At 35.2% G+C, this 22,140-nt stretch overlaps 1 protein-coding gene across 1 annotated transcript in view; it reads right to left on the reverse strand.

Moving 5' to 3' along the window:
- Positions 1-293: 293 nt before the first annotated feature.
- IL6ST (interleukin 6 cytokine family signal transducer) overlaps positions 294-22,140 on the reverse strand; it is a 50,827-nt gene continuing 28,980 nt past the window's right edge. The window contains exons 11-16 of the mRNA XM_010966279.3: positions 21,123-21,224; positions 20,796-20,942; positions 20,358-20,498; positions 9,467-9,563; positions 6,174-6,255; positions 294-5,319 (exon numbers count right to left, since the gene is read on the reverse strand). Of these exons, the coding sequence (XP_010964581.2) occupies positions 4,582-5,319; positions 6,174-6,255; positions 9,467-9,563; positions 20,358-20,498; positions 20,796-20,942; positions 21,123-21,224 (1,307 nt within the window). The 3' untranslated portion in view covers positions 294-4,581. The remainder of the gene's footprint in view (positions 5,320-6,173; positions 6,256-9,466; positions 9,564-20,357; positions 20,499-20,795; positions 20,943-21,122; positions 21,225-22,140) is intronic.

The raw sequence follows: 22,140 nt of genomic DNA on the forward strand, positions 1-22,140 counted from the left end.
CCAATTGTTAAAAAATCCACTGGGAGGTAAGATGCTGGGATTCCAGAAATCATCTCAGTAAACCTAGAAACTGGTAAATGAATCTGCCATCTCTGAGTCTATTCTATATGTGATTAAGGCCAAGACAGTGTATAGCTTTTCTTCTAAATCCTATTCCATTATGCTAAATGAGCATTTAAAAAGCCACAGAACCCTCAAAAAGTATCTAGTTTACACAAAGCCCCAACACCAGTAATGATAAATACTGTTACCTCAAACATTATGACATCAAATGGTAGTGACCACACCCCAAGAAAATTTGAGTAAGAATTTATTAAATTTACTTAAAGGACTAGAGCTGATATATGAGAACATGTACAGTAACATTTAGAGTTATGTCAACATAAAAACAACAGCTGTGGTTACGAGTAGCACATGCAATTCACTGCAAAAGTAAAAATACATATAAGAGTCTCTCCAGATAAGCCTGCTATATATGAAGTTAGATTAGGTGGGGGTAAAACAGCAAGCAAACGTGAAAGAATTGCACTTACAAGTAAACAGGACATAGCTAGGATATAAAGAGGAGACATACCTAATGCTGATCACTGTACTGCAGTCCTAGCAAATTGCACACTTACTTTTAGAGTATACTATTAAATATACATATACATTAAGACTAAAGAATTTTCAAATATCCATCTTTAAAATACCCCCTTATTTCTGACACATCATGTTATTCATGTAACAGCATTTTAAACATGTAGTTATTCTCAAAGCTTATGTTTAAGGGATAATAGATCTGTAACATCTATCACCATTGATTGGCCCTAAATATATTTTTATCATGATCTATCAACTTTAAAAAACAACTGGGTAATGAAGTTAAATTCACCTGCTTTAATGAACTACTGACTACCAAAAGGCTTTAAAAATTTAGGAACAAACAGGTGACAGAAGAGCTCACTCAGAGCTGCCTTCTTAAAAATTTTTAATGTAATCAACATATACTAGAATATCATGTGCATACACATACTCGTGGCATATAATGAAAAAATAGACTAAGCCAAAAGATACTACACTTGGCTTTAGAAAGTTTTGTTTTGACTTACATTTACATTTCGTTTATAAACCGCCAGAAAAGGAACTGCTATCAAGAAACCATCTAAAGAATTACGTTGTAAACTTGGTATCTTCTTTGAAATCTATGACAATGCCTAATTTTACGCTAAACCTAAATATCTTGCCATTTGATGACTTCCTATTCTCTTAATTTACAAAAAAGTGCAAAAAATTATTTTAAAGTAATCTTACCTGGGTAATAGAATGTAACATGACCTACAATAGAAAGTTATCCCAGTATCTTTTTAATAATTGAACTTTAAGTTTTATATAGCTTATTATTTTGACACTTTACCCATTTCAACAAAATAAAACTACCAAAACACAAGGGTATAGTTCTAGAAATCTGTTCTTAAAACCAAACAGGAGGAAAATGGTGTGGAATATAATAGGATAGAGGAAGAGTTCTCCCACTTGGTCAACCCATGAGTTAGTAAATATTTCAGGGAATTCTAGTATGTACTTACTCTACATCTAAATTCATGTCATGAATTTAACTAGTTAACTACGTGGTAGAAAAAAGTCATTTTCAATTGTGTTATTTATAAAGCTGTTTCTATTTGAATTTGAACTTTCATAAATAAATATTTTAAAAGTATATTTCAACTTCATTAACCTTTAACTTCAAAATAAACTAGGGTCACTGGGTGACTTCATGTGTAAAAAAAAAATCTATCAAAGAAAAAGGCTGAAATTAAATGAATAATTAAACGAACAGATATGAACACAAAACATGTAAATGATTTTGCTTTTTCCTTTGCTTCTACTCATATGTTGGATATGTTCCCCAGTGCTGAATGACTCATCTTATAAAAGAATTAAATTTTTAGCTTTTAATGGAAGTCTAATAGTTTTCCAACAGTTATTCAGCTTCCTGCCTTTATTAGAGCTGGGGGTAGGATACCAAAGACACCAGTAACCAACAGTCAAATTACAGTAACAGTGTATGTAACATATGCTTGATTGTTATTTTTTTAATCTTATAAGGGGCAACTGCAGTGAATTAGCTTCATCCACAAAGAAGCTGTTTTCTGATGTGCTAGTATTACTTTCAATTTTTGGATACTAAACATTTAATGAGTAATAAATCCACTATCTTAAACACAGACTGATGTTCACATAGATAAACTGGATTTCTCTGCCTGCCTAAAATACAATTCCCATGTATCAAAACACAGATTATTCTAACACATATGCCTTAGGAAAGTAATTTTGTACTTAAAACAGGTTTCATGATTGCTTTTCTTTTGAGGCAAAGATGTATGTTACATATATTCTTTTCCTGAGTGAATCTTTGCACAGTGACCATTTATCCATTTAATATGTCTCAAGTGCTCTTGTGGCTGGGGGGATTCACTCACTGCACCATGTTCTATACAAGTTTCAACACACAAATTTGCTTATCCTTTCTTAAATGACTCTTCATTCTCATTCCCTTAGATCATGAGTTCACATTTTATAACTGCCCACCCCCCACCCCCATCACAATCTTCACACTAAAATGTTCTTCACAACACTGATATTTGTTAGGAGGGAGATTACTGCTAAATGTGGTTACCATAACGTGACTGCTTGTTTCGAGGAAATGAGAAATGTGTATAAATTTTTTGACATTTAGCAAGATAAATCTTGTCCTGATTTGGACCAGCCTCTGATGACCAAACTAAATAATAGTGATGCCATTAACCTGTAGTGTGTGTGAGTTTGAGGTTTCCTCTGCCCCCACTTGACTTCCTTGTGCCTAATTTTCCCCATCTACTTCTAATTCTGACATACTACCAGTCTTGTATTTGTTTTGCCTAAAGTAGAACTGGCTATATCAGAATAAAGCATCTGCTGTGTCTCACAAAGACCATATGAATGAAAGAACTGTGAACAGTATTAGGAAAGCATATAAAGGATAAAGTGAAGTAGAGCAGGAAGTCTAATGTGAACAATATTAATGAGAGAGTATTGAGTACAATTTGATTTCACCTGTAAATGTGTACCAATTTTTCTCAGTCTTTTATTCTTCAATACTTCTACAAACTATTTTAAGTTGGCCTGGTTCCTGTAACTTAAATATGACAGAAAAACAAAACCTATTTTCTCCAAACTTACTTGACAGCAGTAGTCAACCACATGATTTATGACAACTTCTTCTTACTCAGCTCCTAGTGTTGGCTCCTGCTTCCTCGTCAAACGTAGTGGGTAGGGATAACCTAAATGCGAAATTGAGTTTAGTGCTAAACTCTGGAGGCCTGACTGACTTCTCCCCTGAAGAAAAGAACATGTGGGAAAGAGGTTTAAAATATTCCTAAATCACCATGTAGAACTGTTTCACCTACCTCAGAACTGGCAGACATTAAAATACTATCTTTTCATTAAGTGCCTCTACAATAAGGATGTTTGCTAACTGTGATACTTACTAACATCAATATGTACATTTTTTGGGTGGTGGTTTGTTTGTTTTTGGTGAATACTGCCCAAGTCCTCTACCTTAGTCTGCTTCAAACACCTACTAGAAAAAAAAAGAAAAATTTCAGTCTAGGCCTACTTAAAAATGAAGCATATTAAGTTAAAACACGTTTTAAGCTGAAAACATATTGCATAAAGTGCTTCATTAACCAAATTACCAAATTCTCTGAAGTTTTAACAAGAGTCAATAATATTTATATACACATATAGAAAAGTGTTAACAATTTAAACCTTTACAAATGGCAAAGAATTTTTTAAATGTTTAAGACAGTTTGTCACGTTCATTCCTTTTATCTGGACGTTCTGCTGAGTCTGTGAAATGAATCTTCAGAGGCTGTCAAAAATGATAGAAAGCTAATTTGTGAAAATTTTACCTAAGTGTTGATTATATAATACTCAAAAATTAATATTTTTTGTTTGCCAAATTAAAACTCTAGGATTCCTTTTCTCCAGTAACTGGCAGCATCATTACCAATGAAGAGAACTAATTAATATTTTATATGTTGATATGCTTATGAGTGAGCAGATTTTTCTTTGTCAGACAACAAAAGCTGTACTCATTAACTGCACCAGCTGGGCTCCTTTTTAAATTATGTTGTCAGCTGAAGTAGAGGATCTAGATGTTGCTCCTTTATTTTTTCATTCTCCCTAAGCCACTTTATTTGATGACTATTCTCCTTAAAATCAGTACAGCTAAGTTTATTACTGCTTTTAATTTAAATACCCTCTGTTTTGTACATGGCAAAACATGAAGTTTCATTTTATAAATTTCAGACAAGCTTTGTTTTTCTTCAGTGCAAACATCCTGAAACAGCACAAGTCATTCAGCTATTCAGAGGATGAAGTCAGTTTATGTAGTGCTTAAAGTAGAATCCCAGATACTCTGGGAAGGACAGTACATTTTTGTCCTTAAGGGCAAATGATCATCTTCAGTGAGTGAAGATTATTCGATCTGAAATCACAGATGAAATATTTTTAGCTTTAATTTACAGGTGCTGCTGAGCTGTAACAGGAGCTAGTCTTTCACTGAGGCATGTAGCCACCTTGTCTTACAGTCTGTGGTAAGTAACTTTTAGGCATTCCTTCATCAATTGCAGCCTCCATTCCAATGGTTTCAAATATCTCTAATTGCCCCTCAGTGCCTGGACCAAAAGCATCTGCTGCAGAAACTTCCTGAAACATTTTCATTTGCCCAGATCCACAGGGCTGTGAAATATGATCTGAAATCTGCTGCTGTTTAAGTCTAACAAAATCTTCTTCATTGACTGATGAAACTTGCATTGACCTTTCAAAATGTGAAATATCTGGACTGGTTTCATGTTGACTGCAGTTCTGTTTGAAATACTGTTGCCTGGGCAAAATGCCATCACTGCCATCTACATTATCTACCAGCTGCAGATCTTCTGGCCGTTCTTCGGAATCTAACAAGGGCTGAGTGGACTCGGATCTTGAAAAGACTTGGACTGATGGTACCTGGTGTCTGTAGCCACTATGTACCACAGTGGAGTACTGGACAGTGCTCGAAGTGTTCTGTGCAGATTCATTTTCATCACTGCTAGAAATGCTTGGCCTAGAAGATGACATGCATGAAGACCCTCCAATACCACTGCTGTGTCCCTCAGTATTAATTTTTTCCTTCTTGAATAGGTCCAATGATTTCAGATCTTCTGGAAAAGGCTTTTTGTCATTTGCTTCTATTTCCACAACACTTACATCAGTGAAATTGCCATCTGGATACATTTGATCTTTTGAATTAAAATGCTGAGAGAGAGAAAAAATGGATTACCACCTATGGCGCAAGTTCATTTATATGTATGGCATGCATTAGTTAAAGCCACATAGCTAATACATCTCTGAAATGTCTCAGTAACTTTTAAAGGTGCAGAGATAATCTAAGTAAATCACTGCCAACTACCAGCATTACGGATACTGTGAAATGATTCTGATTTTAAGAAGTATGAATTAGGCTGTATTTCCTCAGAATTCCAAATCAATATTGTTGGTGTTACATAGTTTGATAAGCTAAAGGTCTAGAAATAGTATTTCATATTTCATGCCTAGACTAGGCATCTAGGGTTAATTGGATAGAAAAACAAGGAAACATTAAGAAAAATCAAACTCAAATGACTAAAGTTTCATATAATACAAAGCACACAATACATTTCAACCTGTTCCTGTACAATTCAAGGATTGTCAGAAGGTAGTAAGTCATTTTCCCTTTAGGGAAGTTCAAAGAACTTAATGTAGGTTTCTAGAAGTCACTTAATCAGTATTAAAATAGTAGACTTTAAATTTAATTGTAATACCCAATCTAAAATGCTTGCCTTACAACAGAATTATCACACAGCAGTATTTAAAACACTTTCAGTTTTCAACTTGCGAGCTCAATAAAATATTTTTAATGTATACTAAATAGAACCAGGAATATAAGGACAAATATGCTAAAGTGATAATAAACTTCTAGAACGTGTACATATTTTAAATTTTGGCTAAAATTCTTATTTAGTTTTGTTTTCGTCCACTTTTTGATTCAGTCTGATTATATTTTGCTTGACTTCTACAAATATATCCTAATATGCTTGTGTATTACAAACAAGTCAAATATTTTATCTTACCCTTAGAGGTGTATGAGGTGACCACTGGGCAATATGACTCTTTGAAGGATCTGGAACATTAGGCCAAATGTGTTTTTTAATTCTGGAGAAAAAACAAATATGGCATATGTAGAGTCACATTTAATAAACAATGAATAGTCCCTGTATCTAAACATAATCATCTAAAAATCTTAAAATCAAATCAAGAAACAAAAAATACCTACTGTACCCCAAGGCCAACCAAAACTTTATTTTTCTTGTAACCAATAGAAAAATACTGTTAAAAATGCATAAGGATCTTAATCCTTATCCTTAAAGAAAAGCTATTTACAAGGCTGAAGCTGGTAATCAGTATTCAATTCAAAAAAAATCTCTGAAATCAAATTCTTCAATAAAAACCACTTAAACTTCAGCCAGGTCACAAAATGTTATGGTACATCCCCTCTCAAAAATTAAAAAAAAAAAAAAAGCAAAAATATTCAATTCCCAACTAAAAGAGTTCAAATAACAAATCAATTATCACATGGGTACCAGATAAAATATGATAAATCTGATTTTTCACATGGAAGAAAGGCTAACAATATTAAAAATAATTCAATATATCCTCCATCATCAAAAGCCTATTTAAGTATGTTTTCCTTAACATAGTTCCTAGCCCAGCGTTAGCGGTCCACAAGTGTACATAAGTATATATGAAGTAAGTCATCTTGAGAATAAGTTCAGATAAAAAATAAAGATGAGTGATAAGATCCTAATACACTGACTCTCCTGCAGGAACAACTATAACATTTAAACAGAATAAAAATTAATATAGGACAGGTCAAGATGGTGGAGTGGTAGGACCATGAGCTCGTCTCTCTTCACGAATACAATGAAACCACAACTGACTACTAAACAATCATCGGAAAAAAGACTGGAACATAGCAAAAGAAGACCTTCTTCAACTGAAAACAGAAAGAGGGAACCGCAGTGGGGCGGCAGGAGGGGTGTGCTCACGGTATAATTGGGCCCCATACCCCTGGAGTGGGCGACCCAGAAGCTAAAGAATAATTAAAATGCATGCAATATATTGTATATGTGCAGTCAAACTGTAACAATTCTACCTAATAAAACTGAAAACTGAAAAAAGAAAAAGCAATAAAGCTGACAACCTAGATGAACTGACCAATCAAAGGGTTAATTCTTTGAAAGACACCAATTACCAAAACAGACTGAAAAAGAAAGCTTCAACTGCCCTGTATTTAAAAGAAATTCAGTTTTTAATTAAAAATCTCCCCACAAAGAAAACAGCAGGCTCAGGTGGCTTCATTTGTGAATTTTATCAAACATTTAAAGAGGAAATAATGTCAATCCCACACTAACTCCCAGAAATTAAAGGTAACATGTCCCCATTAATTTTATGATGCCATTCATTTTATGAGATAATTAGTATTATCCTGATTCCAAAACTAGACAATGACACTGCAAAAAAAGGGGAGAGACCAATATCACCCATGAACGTAAAAATTAACACACTGAATACAGCAAAGTTCAAGGAATGCAAGGTTTAACATCTGAAAACCAATGAATAAAATACACATTTATGAAAGGAGAAAATTGTAACAGATGCAGAAAAAGAATGACAAAATTCAACACCTATTCATACCAAAAACTCTTAGCAAAATAGAAATAGGAGAACTTCTTCAACTTATAGCTGACGTAACATGGAATGGTGTAAGACTGAATGCTTTTCCCCCTAAGATCAGGAATAATGGAAAGATGTTGGTTCTCATCACTTCTATTCAAGATTATACTGAAGGTCTCAGCCAGTACTATAAGAACTACAAGTACAAAGACTGGAATAACTATCTTTACTTGCAGGCAGCATAACTGTATGTACATGTAGAAAAGCCTAAGAAATGCCAAAAATGATTAGAGTAAATTAATTTATCAAGATCTAAGTATATAAGATCAATATGTTTATAAAAAATTAATTTATGTGACTTATGAACATGTAAACTCATATTCCTATTGCATTTTCCCCTAAATTGATATACAGATTCAACAGAATTCTAATCAAAATTCTAACTTTAAAAGAAAATTTATAAGCTGATATTATCATTTATATGAAAAGGCAAAGAACTTAGCCAAAAATAATTTTGAAAAAAATTAATTCTAAATAATCATAGACATAAAGCTAAAATGATTAAACTCCTAGAGGGAAATACAGGAGAACAAATCTGTGACATTAAGTTAGGCAAAGATTTCTTCTATGGAACATAAAAAGCAAGAACCACAAAAAAAAATCTGATGAAATGGACTTTATCAAAATTAAACACTTTTGCTTTTCTAAAGTCACAGTTAAAAAAACCAAAAAGGCAAGCCACAGGCCAAAATTTTCAAAACATATCTGACAAAAATTTTGTAACCAGATATATAAAGAACTCTTTCAATATTGCCAACAACCCAATTTAAAAATAGACAAAAGATTTCAAAAGACACATCACAAAAAACAATATATAAGTAGCACATGAAAAGATCTATTACTAGTTATCAGGGAAATGGAAATTATAACCACAATGAGATAGCACTACAAACCTATGGGAAAAAAATGGCTAAAACTAAAAACTCTGACAGTACCAAGTATTGGGGATGATATGAAACAAATGGAACTCCCACATTGCTGGTGGGAATACAAAAGGTACAGTCACTCTGAAGAACAGTTTGACAGTTTCTTATAAAGTTACATATGCACTGATCATATAACTCATCAATCCCACTACTAGGTATTTACTCAAGATACACACAAAAAGATTTGTATGTGAATGTTTGTAGCAACATTATGCATAACAGCCCAAAATCAAAGAAACAACCTTAAGTTTCATAACAGATGTATGGATAAACAAATTTTGATATATCTGTACTAAAGAATACTATTCAGCAATAAAAAGGAGAAAAATATTAGTATATGCGACGTGGATAAGTCTCAAAAATATGCCAAATGACATCATACACATATTATATGCAAAAGATTACATGCTGTTTGATTCTATATACGTGAAATCCTAGGAAAGGCAAAAATTACAACCACAGGAAGCAAATCAGTGATTGCCTGGGACCAGAGGTTGAGGAAGAGGACAGACCACAAAACAGAATGAGGAACTTTTTAGGTGATGGAAATACTCTCTATCTTGATTGTGGTGGTAGTTATACATTTGTATATAGTTACAAAACTTTATCAAACTGTACACTTAAAATGGATGAATTTTATTGTGTGTAAATTATAAATCGATAAAGATGAGGAGAAATGCAAGAATATGAATAAGAGTACTTACAGGTCTCGCTTATTAAAGCAGAACAATACTCCCAAAAGTGTTGTCAATAGGAATGCTAAGCAAACCGGCACAACTATAGCTTCAATTTCTCCTTGAGCTAAAAAACAGCAAGGGGTAAGAAGGAAAATAATTGTTGATACACATGCTAAACAGAAATAATGCAGCTTCACAACCAGACTGCTGTTTAAAAGGTGAAATACCATCCCAATATTTTTTTACAACCTTTTCAAACTTAAAGGTGTTTCTCTCCTCCCACCCCTCCCCCTTGGGAAATCTTATCCTAACTCCTTACACCTTACACAGTAACCTGGCCACACAGTATGTGTAAAATATATGTTGGTTGGGGGAATAAAATGATTAGTTCAGTTACTGGATAGATCATATACCTTGTAAGAGCTTTCAAACCTAACCATTTATTACATTTATGATCTGCACTCAGCAGACTCTTAGCAAAAATTTACCTTTGAGTTCTATGAGTACTGGGTAGAACTGAAAAAGTTGTAAAACAATCTCAATAACTGAACTACAAACGTCACCTTCTACAAGGAATATAAATGTAAAATTCAGGCAAAAATTTTAATAGTTATTTACTATTTCCAAAAAGATTATATATCTGACATAGAGCTAAGAATTATAGAAGAATCTTAATAGGTACAAAGAGTGACAAAAGAATATCATCATCTAAAAAGCAACAAGCCTAAGATTCCTAAATATCACACGAATCCTTTCTGCATTTAAGAGGGTTTATTAATCAAATGAATCACTAATTGGGATAATTTATATTAGAGGTTTTTATTGCATTTTAACATTTTTTATTGACTTATAATCATTTTACAATGTTGTGTCAAATTCCAGTGTACAGCACAATTTTTCAGTTATACATGAACATATGTATATTCATTGTCACATTTTTTTTCTGTGAATTACCATAAGATCTTGTATATATTTCCCTGTGCTTTACAGTATAACTTGTTTATCTATTCTACAATTTTAAAATCCCGTCTATCCCTTCCCATCCTCCACCCCTTGGGAACCACAAGTTTGTATTCTATGTCTATGAGTCTATTTCTGTTTTGTATTTATGCTTTGTTTTTTTGTTTTTGCTTTTTAGATTCCACATATGAGTGATCTCATATGGTATTTTTCTTTCTCTTTCTGGCTTACTTCACTTAGAATGACATTCTCCAGGAACATCCATGTTGCTGCAAATGGCATTATGTTGTCGGTTTTTACGGCTGAATAGTATTCCATTGTATAAATACACCACCTCTTCTTTATCCAGTCATCCGTTGATGGACATTTAGGCTGTTTCCATGTCTTGGCTATTGTAAATAGTGCTGCTATGAACATTGGGGTGCAGGTGTCATCCTGAAGTAGGGTTCCTTCTGGATATAAGCCCAGGAGTGGGATTCCTGGGTCATATGGTAAGTCTATTCCTAGTCTTTTGAGGAATCTCCACAGTTTTCCACAGTGGCTGCACCAAACTGCATTCCCACCAGCAGTGTAGGAGGGTTCCCTTTCTCCACAGCCTCTCCAGCATTTGTCATTTGTGGATTTTTGAATGATGGTCATTCTGACTGGTGTGAGGTGATTCCTCATTGTAATTTTGATTTGCATTTCTCTGATAATTAGTGATATTGAGCATTTTTTCATGTGCTTATTGATCATTTGTATGTCTTCCTTGGAGAATTGCTTGTTCAGGTCTTTTGCCCATCTTTGGATTGGGTTGTTCAGTTGTTTCTTATTAAGTCCTATGAGCTGCTTATACATTCTGGAGATCAGGCCTTTGTCGGTTTCATTTGCAAAGATTTTCTCCCATTCCGTAGGTTGTCTTTTTGTTTTATTTATGGTTTCCTTTGCTGTGCAGAAGCTTGTAAGTTTAATTAGGTCCCATTTGTTTATTCTTGCTTTTATTTCTTCTAGGAGAAAATTTTTGAGATGTATGTCAGATAATGTTTTGCCTATATTTTCCTCTAGGAGGTTTATTGTATCTTGTCTTATGTTTAAGTCTTTGATCCATTTTGAGTTGATTTTTGTGTATGGTGTAAGGGAGTGTTCTAGCTTCATTGGTTTACATGCTGCTATCCAGTTTTCCCAACACCATTTGCTGAAGAGACTCTCTTTATTCCATTGTATATTCTTGCCTCCTTTGTCAAAGATGAGTTGATCAGAAGTTTGTGGGTTCATTTCTGGGCTCTCTATTCTGTTCCATTGGTCTATATGTCTCTTTTTGTACCAATACCATGCTGTCTTGATGACTGTAGCTCTATAGTATTGTCTGAAGTCTGGGAGAGTTATTCCTCCAGCCTCTTTCTTTCTCTTCAGTAATGCTTTGGCAATTCTAGGTCTTTGATGGTTCCATATGAATTTTATTATGATTTTTTCTAGTTCTGTGAAATATGTCCTGGGTAATTGGATAGGGATTGCATTAAATCTGTAGATTGCCTTGGGCAGTGTGACCATTTTAACAATATTGATTCTTCCAATCCAAGGGCATGGGATATCTTTCCATTTTTTAAAGTCTTCTTTAATTTCCTTCATCAATGGTTTATAGTTTTCTGTGTATAATTCTTTCACCTCCTTGGTTAGATTTATTCCCAGATATTTTATTACTTTGGGTGCTATTTTAAAGAGGATTGTTTCTTTACTTTCTTCTTCTGTTGATTTATCGTTAGTGTAAAGAAATGCAACTGATTTTTGAACGTTAATTTTGTAACCTGCTACCTTGCTGAATTCTTCAATCAGCTCTAGTAGCTTTTGTGTGGACCTTTTAGGGTTTTCTATATATAGTAGCATGTCATCAGCATATAATGACACTTTTACCTCTTCTTTTCCAATTTGGATCCCTTTTATTTCTTTCTCTTGCCTGACTGCTGTGGCTAGGACTTCCAGGACTATGTTGAATAGGAGTGGTGATAGTGGGCATCCTTGTCTTGTCCCAGATTTTAGTGGGAAGCTTTTGAGTTTTTCACCGTTGAGTACTATGCTGGCTGTAGGTTTGTCATATATAGCTTTTATTATGTTGAGATATGTTCCCTCTATACCCACTTTGGTAAGAGTTTTTATCATAAATGGGTGTTGAATTTTATCAAATGCTTTTTCTGCATCGATTGAGAAGATCATGTGGTTTTTGTCCTTTCTCTTGTTGATATGATGTATTACACTGATTGATTTGTGTATGTTGAACCACCCTTGTGTCCCTGGGATGAACCCCACTTGGTCATGATGTATAATCTTTTTTCTGTGTTGTTGGGTTCTATTTGCTAATATTTTGGTAAGGATTTTGGGATCTATGTTCATCAGTGATATTGGCCTGTAATTCTCTTTTTTTGGTGGTGTCTTTGCCTGGTTTTGGTATCAGGGTGATGGTGGCTTCACAGAATGAGTTTGGGAATATTCCCTCCTTTTCAATCATCTGGAAGAGTTTGAGAAGGACTGGTATGAGTTCTTCTTTGTATGTTTGGTAGAATTCCCCGGTGAAGCCATCCGGTCCTAGGCTTTTATTTGTAGGGAGGTTTTTAATTGCTATTTCTATTTCATTTCTAGTAATCAGATTGTTCAAGTGGTCAGTTTCTTCTCGATTCAGTCTTGGTGGACAGTATGTTTCCAGAAACTTGTCCATCTCCTCTAGGTTATCCAGGTTGGTTCCATATAGTTTTTCATAATATTCTCGTATGATATTCTGTATTTCTATTTTATTTGTTGTAATTTCTCCATTTTCCTTTCTTATTTTGCTAATTTGTGCTCTTTTTTCTTCTTTGTGAGTTTTGCCAGAGGTTTGTCAATTTTATTTACTTTTTCAAAAAACCAGCTTTTGGTTTGGTTGATTTTTCCTATGGTCTTGTTAATCTCTATTGCATTTATTTCCTCCCTAATCTTTATAATTTCCTTCCTTCTGTTGCCTTTTGGGGCTTTTTGTTCTTCTTTTTCTAATTCATTCAGCTGGTTGGTTAAATTGTTTATTTGAGATTGTTCTTCTGTTTTGAGGAAGGCCTGTATTGCTATAAACTTCCCTCTTAGCACTGCCTTGGCTGTGTCCCATAGATTTTGAGTGGTTGTGCTTTCATTGTCATTTGTCTCAAGGTATTTTTAAATTTCAGCTTTGATTTCCTCATTGACCCATTTTTTTTTTTAATAACATAGTTTAATCTTCATGCTTTCCTTTTTTTCTCCTTTGTTTCTCTGTTGTTGATTTGTAGTTTCATGGCATTGTGGTCAGTAAAGATGCTTGAGATAATTTCTATCTTCTTAAAATTGTTGAGGTTTCTTTTGTGCCCAAGTACATGATAAATCCTGGAAAATGTTCCATGTGCACTTGAAAAGAATGTATATCCTATTTTTGGGGGGGTGTAATGCTCTGAAAATATCCACGAAATCTAATTTGTCTATTGTATCATTTAATTTCTCTGTTGCCTTATTTATTTTCTGTCTGGAAGATCTGTCTAGTGTTGTTAATGTGGTGTTAAAATCTCCAACTATGATTGTATTCCCATCAATATCCCCCTTTATCTCTGTTAGTAATTGTTCTATGTACTTAGGTGCTCCTGTATTGGGTGCATATATATTAACAAGTGTAATATCCTCATCTTGTATCACTCCTTTAATCATTATAAAATGTCCTTTATCTTTATGGCCTTTGTTTTAAAGTCTATTTTGTCTGAAAGTAGTACTGCAACACCTGCTTTTTTGGCTTTTCCATTTGCATGGAATATCCTTTTCCATCCTTTCACTCTCAATCTCTATGTGGCCTTCTCCCTAAAGTGGGTCTCTATGCAGCATATTGAAGGTTCTTGCTTTATTATCCAGTCTGCCACTCTATATGTCTTTTGACTGGAGCATTTAATCCATTAACATTTAAGGTAATTAATGATAGATGTGTGTTTATTGCCATTTTGAACTTATCTTTGCAGTTGGTATTTCCTCTTTGTTCCTTTCTTCTTCCTTTTGTGGTTTGGTAATTTTTCTTTGTGTTATCATGGATTTTATTTAATTTTTGTGACTCCCTTGTAAGTTTTTGGCTTGTGGTTATCCTTTTTTGTAAATCTATTAGCCCCTTACTATAACTGTTTTTCTTAAACTGATAGTAACATAATCTCAAACCCATCTTACCAAGAACAAAAAATTTAAAAAAGAAAAAAAATATTCTATATATCCCTGCCTCCCTCTCCCACTCTCAATGATTTGCATGTCTTCTTTTATAATTTCATGCTTATTTTATTTGTAATTCTTGAGTTATCACCTTTCCAGTTGTGAGTTTCTCATTTCTGTAGCATCCTGCTCCTTTTCTATTTAGAGTAGACCTTTCAATATTTCTTTCAGCATGGGTTTAGTGTTGCTAAACTCCTGCAGCTTTTTCTTGTCTGTGAAATTCTTTCTCTCTCCTTCTATCCTAATGGATAGCCTTGCTGGATAAAGTATCCTACGCTGCATCTTTTTTTCATTCAGGACTTTGAATATATCTTGCCACTCCCTTCTGGCCTGTAGTGTTTGTGTAGAAAAATCAGCTGAGAGCCTTATGGGGGTTCCCTTGTAACTTATTCTTTGCTTTTCTCTTGCTGCCTTTAGAATCATTTCTTTATCCTCGACTCTGGCCATCTTGATTATGATATGTCTTAGTGTGGGTCTGTTTCGGTTCTTCCTGTTTGGGACCCTCTGAGCTTCCTGTACTTGGATATCTGATTTCTTCTTTAAGTTTGGGAAGTTTCCAGTCATGATTTCTTCAAAAACCTTTTCAATCCCCATTTGTTTTTATTTGTTTATCTTGTAGCTCTTCTGATTGGGTGCTTTCTATTGTCCTGTCTTCTGGGTCATTAATTCATCCCTCTGCATTATCTAGTTGGTTTTGCACAGCTTTTAGATCATTCCTCATCTCAGTCAATGAGTTTACCCATTCTACTTGGCTCTTCTTTATAGCTTCAATTTCATTTTTGACATATTTTATATCTCTAAACACTATCTCTTTTAGTTCCTTCAGCACTTTGATCACTCCTTTTTTGAAATCTTGATCTAGTAGGCTATTGATGTCTATTTCATTGATCGTTCTTTTAGGGGATTTCTCTTGTTCTTTTAATTGGGAATGGTTTCTCTGCTTCTTCATCTTGCTCATATGTCTCTGGTACTGTGGCTTATGGAGTATCAGTTATCTATTGTGGTCCTTAGAGGAGTTTATTTATCTGTCTAATGCCTATGTAGGAATAAAACTTAAAAAGTAAAAAAAAAAAAAAAAAAAAAGAATTTTAAAAGGGAGAAAAAAAGGTTTGAAAACTGTGTATAATCAATTATAGAAGCGCAGTTTGAATCGTACTAGCTTTCGAGTTGAGACGTCTTTTTTTCCCTAAAATCCCTTAAAAAAAAAAAAAAGGAAAAAGATCCAAGTACAATATTTGAAACCTATTTATAATCTATAACAGGAGATCAAAACCAAAAGAAATGAAAATGAAATCAGGTGGATTTTGTTTTTAAGAAAATAATAATATAACTACATTAACAGAAAAATTTAAAATGGAATTAAAACGACGCATATACAAATGTTTAGAAAGTAGAAATTAAAAAGGTAATAGAAAATATAACAGATAAAAAAAAGATAGAGATATTTTAAGAGAAGGGAGGAAAAAAAAAAAGGCCTGAAAATAGTGTATAGTCAATTATAGAAGAGCAATTTGAATTAGACTAGCATTCGAATTGAGATCTTTTTAAAAACCCTCAAAAAAACTAAAAGGAAAAAAGATCCAAAAACGACACCTGAAACCCATTTACAATCAACAGGAGATTAAACCCAAAAGTGAAAATGCAATCAAGTGGATTCTCTTTAAAAAACAATAATATAAAAGTACTTTAAGAGAAATACCCAAAAAGAATCAAAACTAGAAGCACACACAATTGTCTAGAAAGAAAAATTCAAAAAGGAACCAAAACTAGAAGCATACACAACCTTCCAGAAATTAGAAACCAAGAAGGTAATAAAAAATAGAACAGACAAAAAAAAAAAAAAAGATATGATAAAGAGAATTCCAACAAAGGGGGAGGAAAAAAAGGCCTGAAAACAACGTACAATGAACCACTTAAGAGTAAATTGAAGCCGAACAGCAATCTGGTTGAGACGTCTCCCCAAAAGCTCCAAAACAGGACAAAAGAGGACAAAAACACATATTTGAAACCTGTGTACAATCAACAACAGACGATCAAAACCGAGAGAGAAAAATGACATGACGTGGATCTTTCAAACTAACAACTATACCATTTTAAAAGCAAAATTCAAAAGAGACCAAAACTGGGGGGATACGACTGTTTAAAAAGCAAAAATCAAAACGGTAACAGAGAATACAACAGGCAAAAACAGATCCAAAAAACTAAAAAACTAAAATGGGGAGGGGGTGTTCTCCTGGAGACTGTGTGCTCTTAATGAGAAGTCTTTCTGTCTTTGCCCTGTTTTGAGAGCGCGGCTTGTTGTTTCCAGAGGCCCTCTGTTGGCGCCCTCGTCCGTGCTGCTCCCAGTGCCTGTTGGCAAGCAGATCATGCCCCCTCCCAGCACAAAGGGCCTGCCGGAAAGGCTAGGGGCGGTCACTCCGCAGCTCCGCGCCACCGTATGCTCTGCCCTGGGTTGGCGCTCTGCAGGTGGGCCCCGGGAAGACTGCGGAACAGCCCTGCCCCTGCTCCGTGTCCAAACTCAGCTCCTTGTTTGTTCTGAGGGCACGAACTTTGCGAGGCACCAGAGAAGAAGGATCCTATCTGATTCGGGATGCAAACAAGCCCACTGTCTGGCCTCTGAGGCTGCCTAGCCCCCAGGCGCGGATTCAGGTTTCGCCCCTGCCCCCACCTGGGTGCCAAACAATGGAAGATATGGCGGCTGTGCTTGAGCCACGCCTCTCCTCGCTGAAAAACTTCCCTGGGTTTTCAGAGATGAGGGTATGCACCCTTCCCCCCAGGGCACATCAGCCGTGCTGTATCAGGGAGGGCCCAGGTTGTTCTGCCCTGTGCACCCACTCATCCATGTTGTGTAGCCCCTGCAATCTCCCGGGGCTGCCTCAGCGCAGCCGTCCCCGTCCTCCACCCGGCTCGGGTGGCCTGTCCGGGACCCCAGCTCCCGGCTTGGGTCTCGGCCTGGATGTCTCAGGGACTCTGTGCCCGTTCAACCCAGTTCTGTCAGTCAAGGGCTACTCCGTACAGATCTGAGCCTCATAGGCTCCCCCTCTGTCCCGCTGGCTCCTCCGTTGGAGAGGGGGAGCCCCAGCGAACGAGCACCAGTCCTCCTTTGCCGCTCCCTCCCCGCGGGACCGGTCACGCATGGTTTTGCCTTTTTGTCTTCCTTCCTTTTTCCTACCAGATTTTTGGCGTTTTTGTCTTTTGAAGAGGACAATGTTCTGTTGGAGTTCTGCAGGTGCTCTGGTTGGCTGAGTGGGTCCGTAGATGTGAGTCTTGGTGTGTCTGTGGGAGAGGGTGAGCTACGTGCGTCCTACTACTCCGTCATCTTGGCCTCCTCCCCCTAGAGATTTTTTTCTTAATGGTTTATCTTATGGTTTTTTCTGGTTAACTCCTCCATCTGCCCTTTAGTTAGTCTCTTTACAGGAAAAATGTATGAAAGTAATACTAGTCATATACTATGCACTTAATCTTATCTTTCCACAACACATATCCCTTTGTAAGTAACTTACATCCTATAAAACCTAATAGAAATAAAGAAATCAGATCAAGACTTCGGAATAAACTACAGGCTGGCAAATATTAACTCGAGTTCTAAGCTTCTCATATATATATGCCAAATCAAATACAGGCATAACCTTTTCTTTATCAGTGCTGAACTTCTGCTTATTAAGTTTTCATGCCTTGGGATTTTGCTCACGCAGCTCTAAGATGCCTTCTTCTTCCTGTTTGTCCAAATCTTAATTTCAAGGCTCAAGTATTATCTCCTCCACTAATTCTTTGAAGGTTAAACTCCTTATGCATATATTTAAATTCCTGCTCTATTTACTGTCTCCATGGTTTAAACAGCTCTCCATTTGTTTTTGTTTACTTTTGTTGTATTTCTTCAACTAAGCTATAAGGTCCTTGGGAGCCAAGTCCATGCCACGTGAAAAAGCCATAATGGATCCATAAAACATAAAACAGCAGAGGAAAAAGTAGATGATGAAGTAATACTAGTAAGTATGATCTCATTTTTGGAAAAAAAAAAATGTATGCCTAGAAAAGACTAGAAGGATATATAAATATGGTAAAGATTATTTTGGATGAGGGATTAGGAATGATTCTTCTTCCTCTTTGTATTTTACTGTATAGGATAATTAAAAGTTTTAAAGTTTATTTTTCTAAAGATCATGGCACAAAGTTTTATTTATTTCAGATATTATAGGTATCCCCCCCACTTCTGGAAAGTTTGCATTACGCCACTAAGCTTTTACAAAAGATCTACAATTAGTACAATAACGGTACTACTATAGGTCTTTTGAAGTGGCTTAGTATGAACTTTCAGAAAGTGGGGGATACTCTTCACTTTATGCCATTTTGGCTTATGAAAGGTTTGATAGGTACACTCTGCTTTTGGATAGTGGGGGAAACCTGTATTTGTTACAGGTATATATATTTGATTAACATGTCACCACAAATCTTATCCCATAGACTACATTCATTATTGGCCATCAGACAAAGATCAAGATCTTTTAATATGTACTTTATGTGGTCACTTATTCATTTATTCTCTCATTCAACCAACAAGGAATATGTAACTTACTACTTATCATTCACTATGTGTGCTTGGGGGTGGTGGTTACAAATACAATTATAATAAAATAAGGTGATTTCTATAATGATTCAAAATGAACTAGTTACAGGAAAGAATGCAGTTTTGGTCTGCTTTCAGGAGGCTACAGGAAAGGCCAAAACAATGAGGTGAAGAAGGCAACACTAGGAAGAGACACAAAGGTGGGGAAAATGATGAGAAGTTAAAGGTCAAAGAAGATTATGAAAGGGTAAGTACAAGCAGTATTAGAAGGCATGATCAACTGCACTTGATACTTGGCTTATGTAAGTGAAAAAGATACGAAATTTTACTACAATTGCATCTAAATTTCTGGCTTTGATGAAGAATTGGATGGTTGTGGCATGGAACAAATTAAAATGTATTTGGGAAGGGAAGAGAGGATGGCTGAAGTCACAGACAGGGAATTTGAATAGGCAGATAAGAAAATAGTCCCAAGAACAGAGCTCTGGAGAACATAAAACATTTAAAATGGCTGAAAAGGAGAAGGAAATATCAGAGAGGGAGGAGACTCAGGAGAGTGCTATTAGAAAAACAAACAAAAAGTGAGGAGAATCAAGGGAAGAGGCGGTTTCAAGGATGGAGAGGACAACAATCAAATGCTGGAAGTCCAGGGGAAAAAAGATGACTAAAAAGCATGCACTGGATAGGGCAACTAAGAGGTCTTCTATGACTGACACTAGAGAGGTTTCAGTGGAATAGTGGATTGGAAGCCTAGTTTCAGCAAGTTAAAGACCGAGCTGGAGGTAGGGAAATGGAGACTGGAAGGGTGGACTAGTGCCAGCAACCTACCTATAAAAGGAAGAACGAGAGAAGAAAGAGACCACACCCAAGTTCTTTTTTGCCAGTAAAAAAAATGAACCTATTTAGAAAGTTAAACAAATTCTTTCGGGATTTACAGAGTATAGGTGAAATTAGTCAGAAATAGTGAAACAACAAAAAAGGTATGGAAAAATATTTTCTATAGCTGAAAGAACCAGATACAATAATATAAAAATCATAATTCATTAACACTTCATTTATATGATTCCAAAGATGCACTTTTAATAAAATTTTGGCATATAAATTAAGCCCATTTTTAGTCTCATTAAATTTTAAAAGGGAAAAAAGAAAGAAAAGATCAAACATCGTATTTCTTACCGAACTTTGGTGTAGTGAAAGTGAATTCTGGACCATCCTTCCCACCTTCGTCTGTGTACGCTGCCATTCGTACCATATACAAAGTGTCACTAGTCAAAGAGGACAGTGTATATTCTGTGTGGGAAGAATCCACATTCACAGCTGGAAGAAATCAGTAAGTGTGCTTTATTCAACTACTCCTGCTTGGTTTAGCCTATATTTGACAGTTTGAGAGTATTAAAAAGGAATCAAAATATATTTTACCAGAAAACAATGTTTCTTTAATAGGACCATGAAAGCAACCACAAGGCACATTCTCAGGTATCTCTTCTCTGAGGTTACTACACGTATAACTATATTAACATACTATACTAAGATGTATAACATAAGAAGATGAGACAAATTAGTATTTAAAAGCTTAAGAGAAGACATATTATTAATAACTGATGGTTTCATTACCAGTTTCATTTCCAATGATGGTTCTATAAAATATAGTGTAATTTCTGATAAATCCATTCTGCACATCAACAGGAAGTTGGTCCCACTCTAAGACAGCTTCATTTTTCCCCACTTTTTTTGTCCGGACAGTAGGTCCTTTGGAAGGTGCTGAAACAGAACAAAGGTATTTGCTAACTGAAAATCATCAGAATTTAGTAAATTAGAACTTTGTAAAATTTCATCATCATCAAATTAAACATAATGAGACATATCCCTACTTAAAAGGGACAAAATGTCTTTATTAGTACAAGACTCAACATTTTTCAAAGAAAATAGGTTTGAACTTACGAGCTTGTTTAAGGTATGCCTTTATAGACTCAGGGCTTCCTGGCCCATCAGCATATACTGGAGTGACTGTTATCAGATAACATTTGCTCTCTGCTAAGTTTCCTAAAGTAAAAAGAGTAGATTAAGTATTTTTTTTCCTATAATAAAAAAATCTTGTCAATTCCATTATTTATTTTTATATTACAATTTCATGACCACTGAACTTTCCTTTTATTTTAAAAAAACCTGCAGCTTTTAAAGTAAGCACTGCCTTCTGTGTACTGGATCCAAGCTTAATAGAATAAGGTTTTAAAATTTATTTAAAAATACTTTTATTTTATGTTTATTACTTTTATTGCCAATACAGTGGATAAAAAATATATAGTCATTAAAAGTAATGACTGCATTTATATTCAGTACTTATAAAAACACTGATCTCAAATTACTCTGGATCTTAAAGTCTGATGACTTTTGTACATGTTATGTAATTCTCTGAGAACTGCCACTGAGCAAGATGCCACTAATTAGAGCTACAAAAAGGACTAATGGCTCTGGTTTGTCAGGTGACTGGAAAAAAAAGTAACTGGTGTTATTTCTCTGAGAAATTAACATAATTTTAAAAGAAAAACTATCTTAAATACTTTCTTTATAATCTCTCCAAGTTAACAGAGTAATCTATCTATTCCTTTAGCATATAATAGCAAAATATTTCTTTTTATACAGCAGGTTTGCTGTCTACATCAGAAAATGAGGTGTTTGTTTTACTGAAGTTTATAGCTTTAACAAGAACTTATATCTCCTTGACTAGTATTCATGCAGTCATACATGCTTCTTTGCCTCCTTAGAGTAACCTTCTTGGTAGTTCAGCATTATCGAGAAGATGAGCAATTTCCAAATCCTGTTGTAATGCAGCGACGTCCCTTGGGGCTGCTGGGCTCCGGGGCTGCACGGGGCACCTGCACAGCCAGCAGGTCTCCAGGGCCCGTGCTGTGCTCGTTTAGAAGATTCCCACTGTCCGGCTGTTACCAACTGCTTTCTA

This window comes from Camelus bactrianus, chromosome 3, assembly GCF_048773025.1.
Source record: "Camelus bactrianus isolate YW-2024 breed Bactrian camel chromosome 3, ASM4877302v1, whole genome shotgun sequence".
Taxonomy (NCBI): domain Eukaryota; kingdom Metazoa; phylum Chordata; class Mammalia; order Artiodactyla; family Camelidae; genus Camelus; species Camelus bactrianus.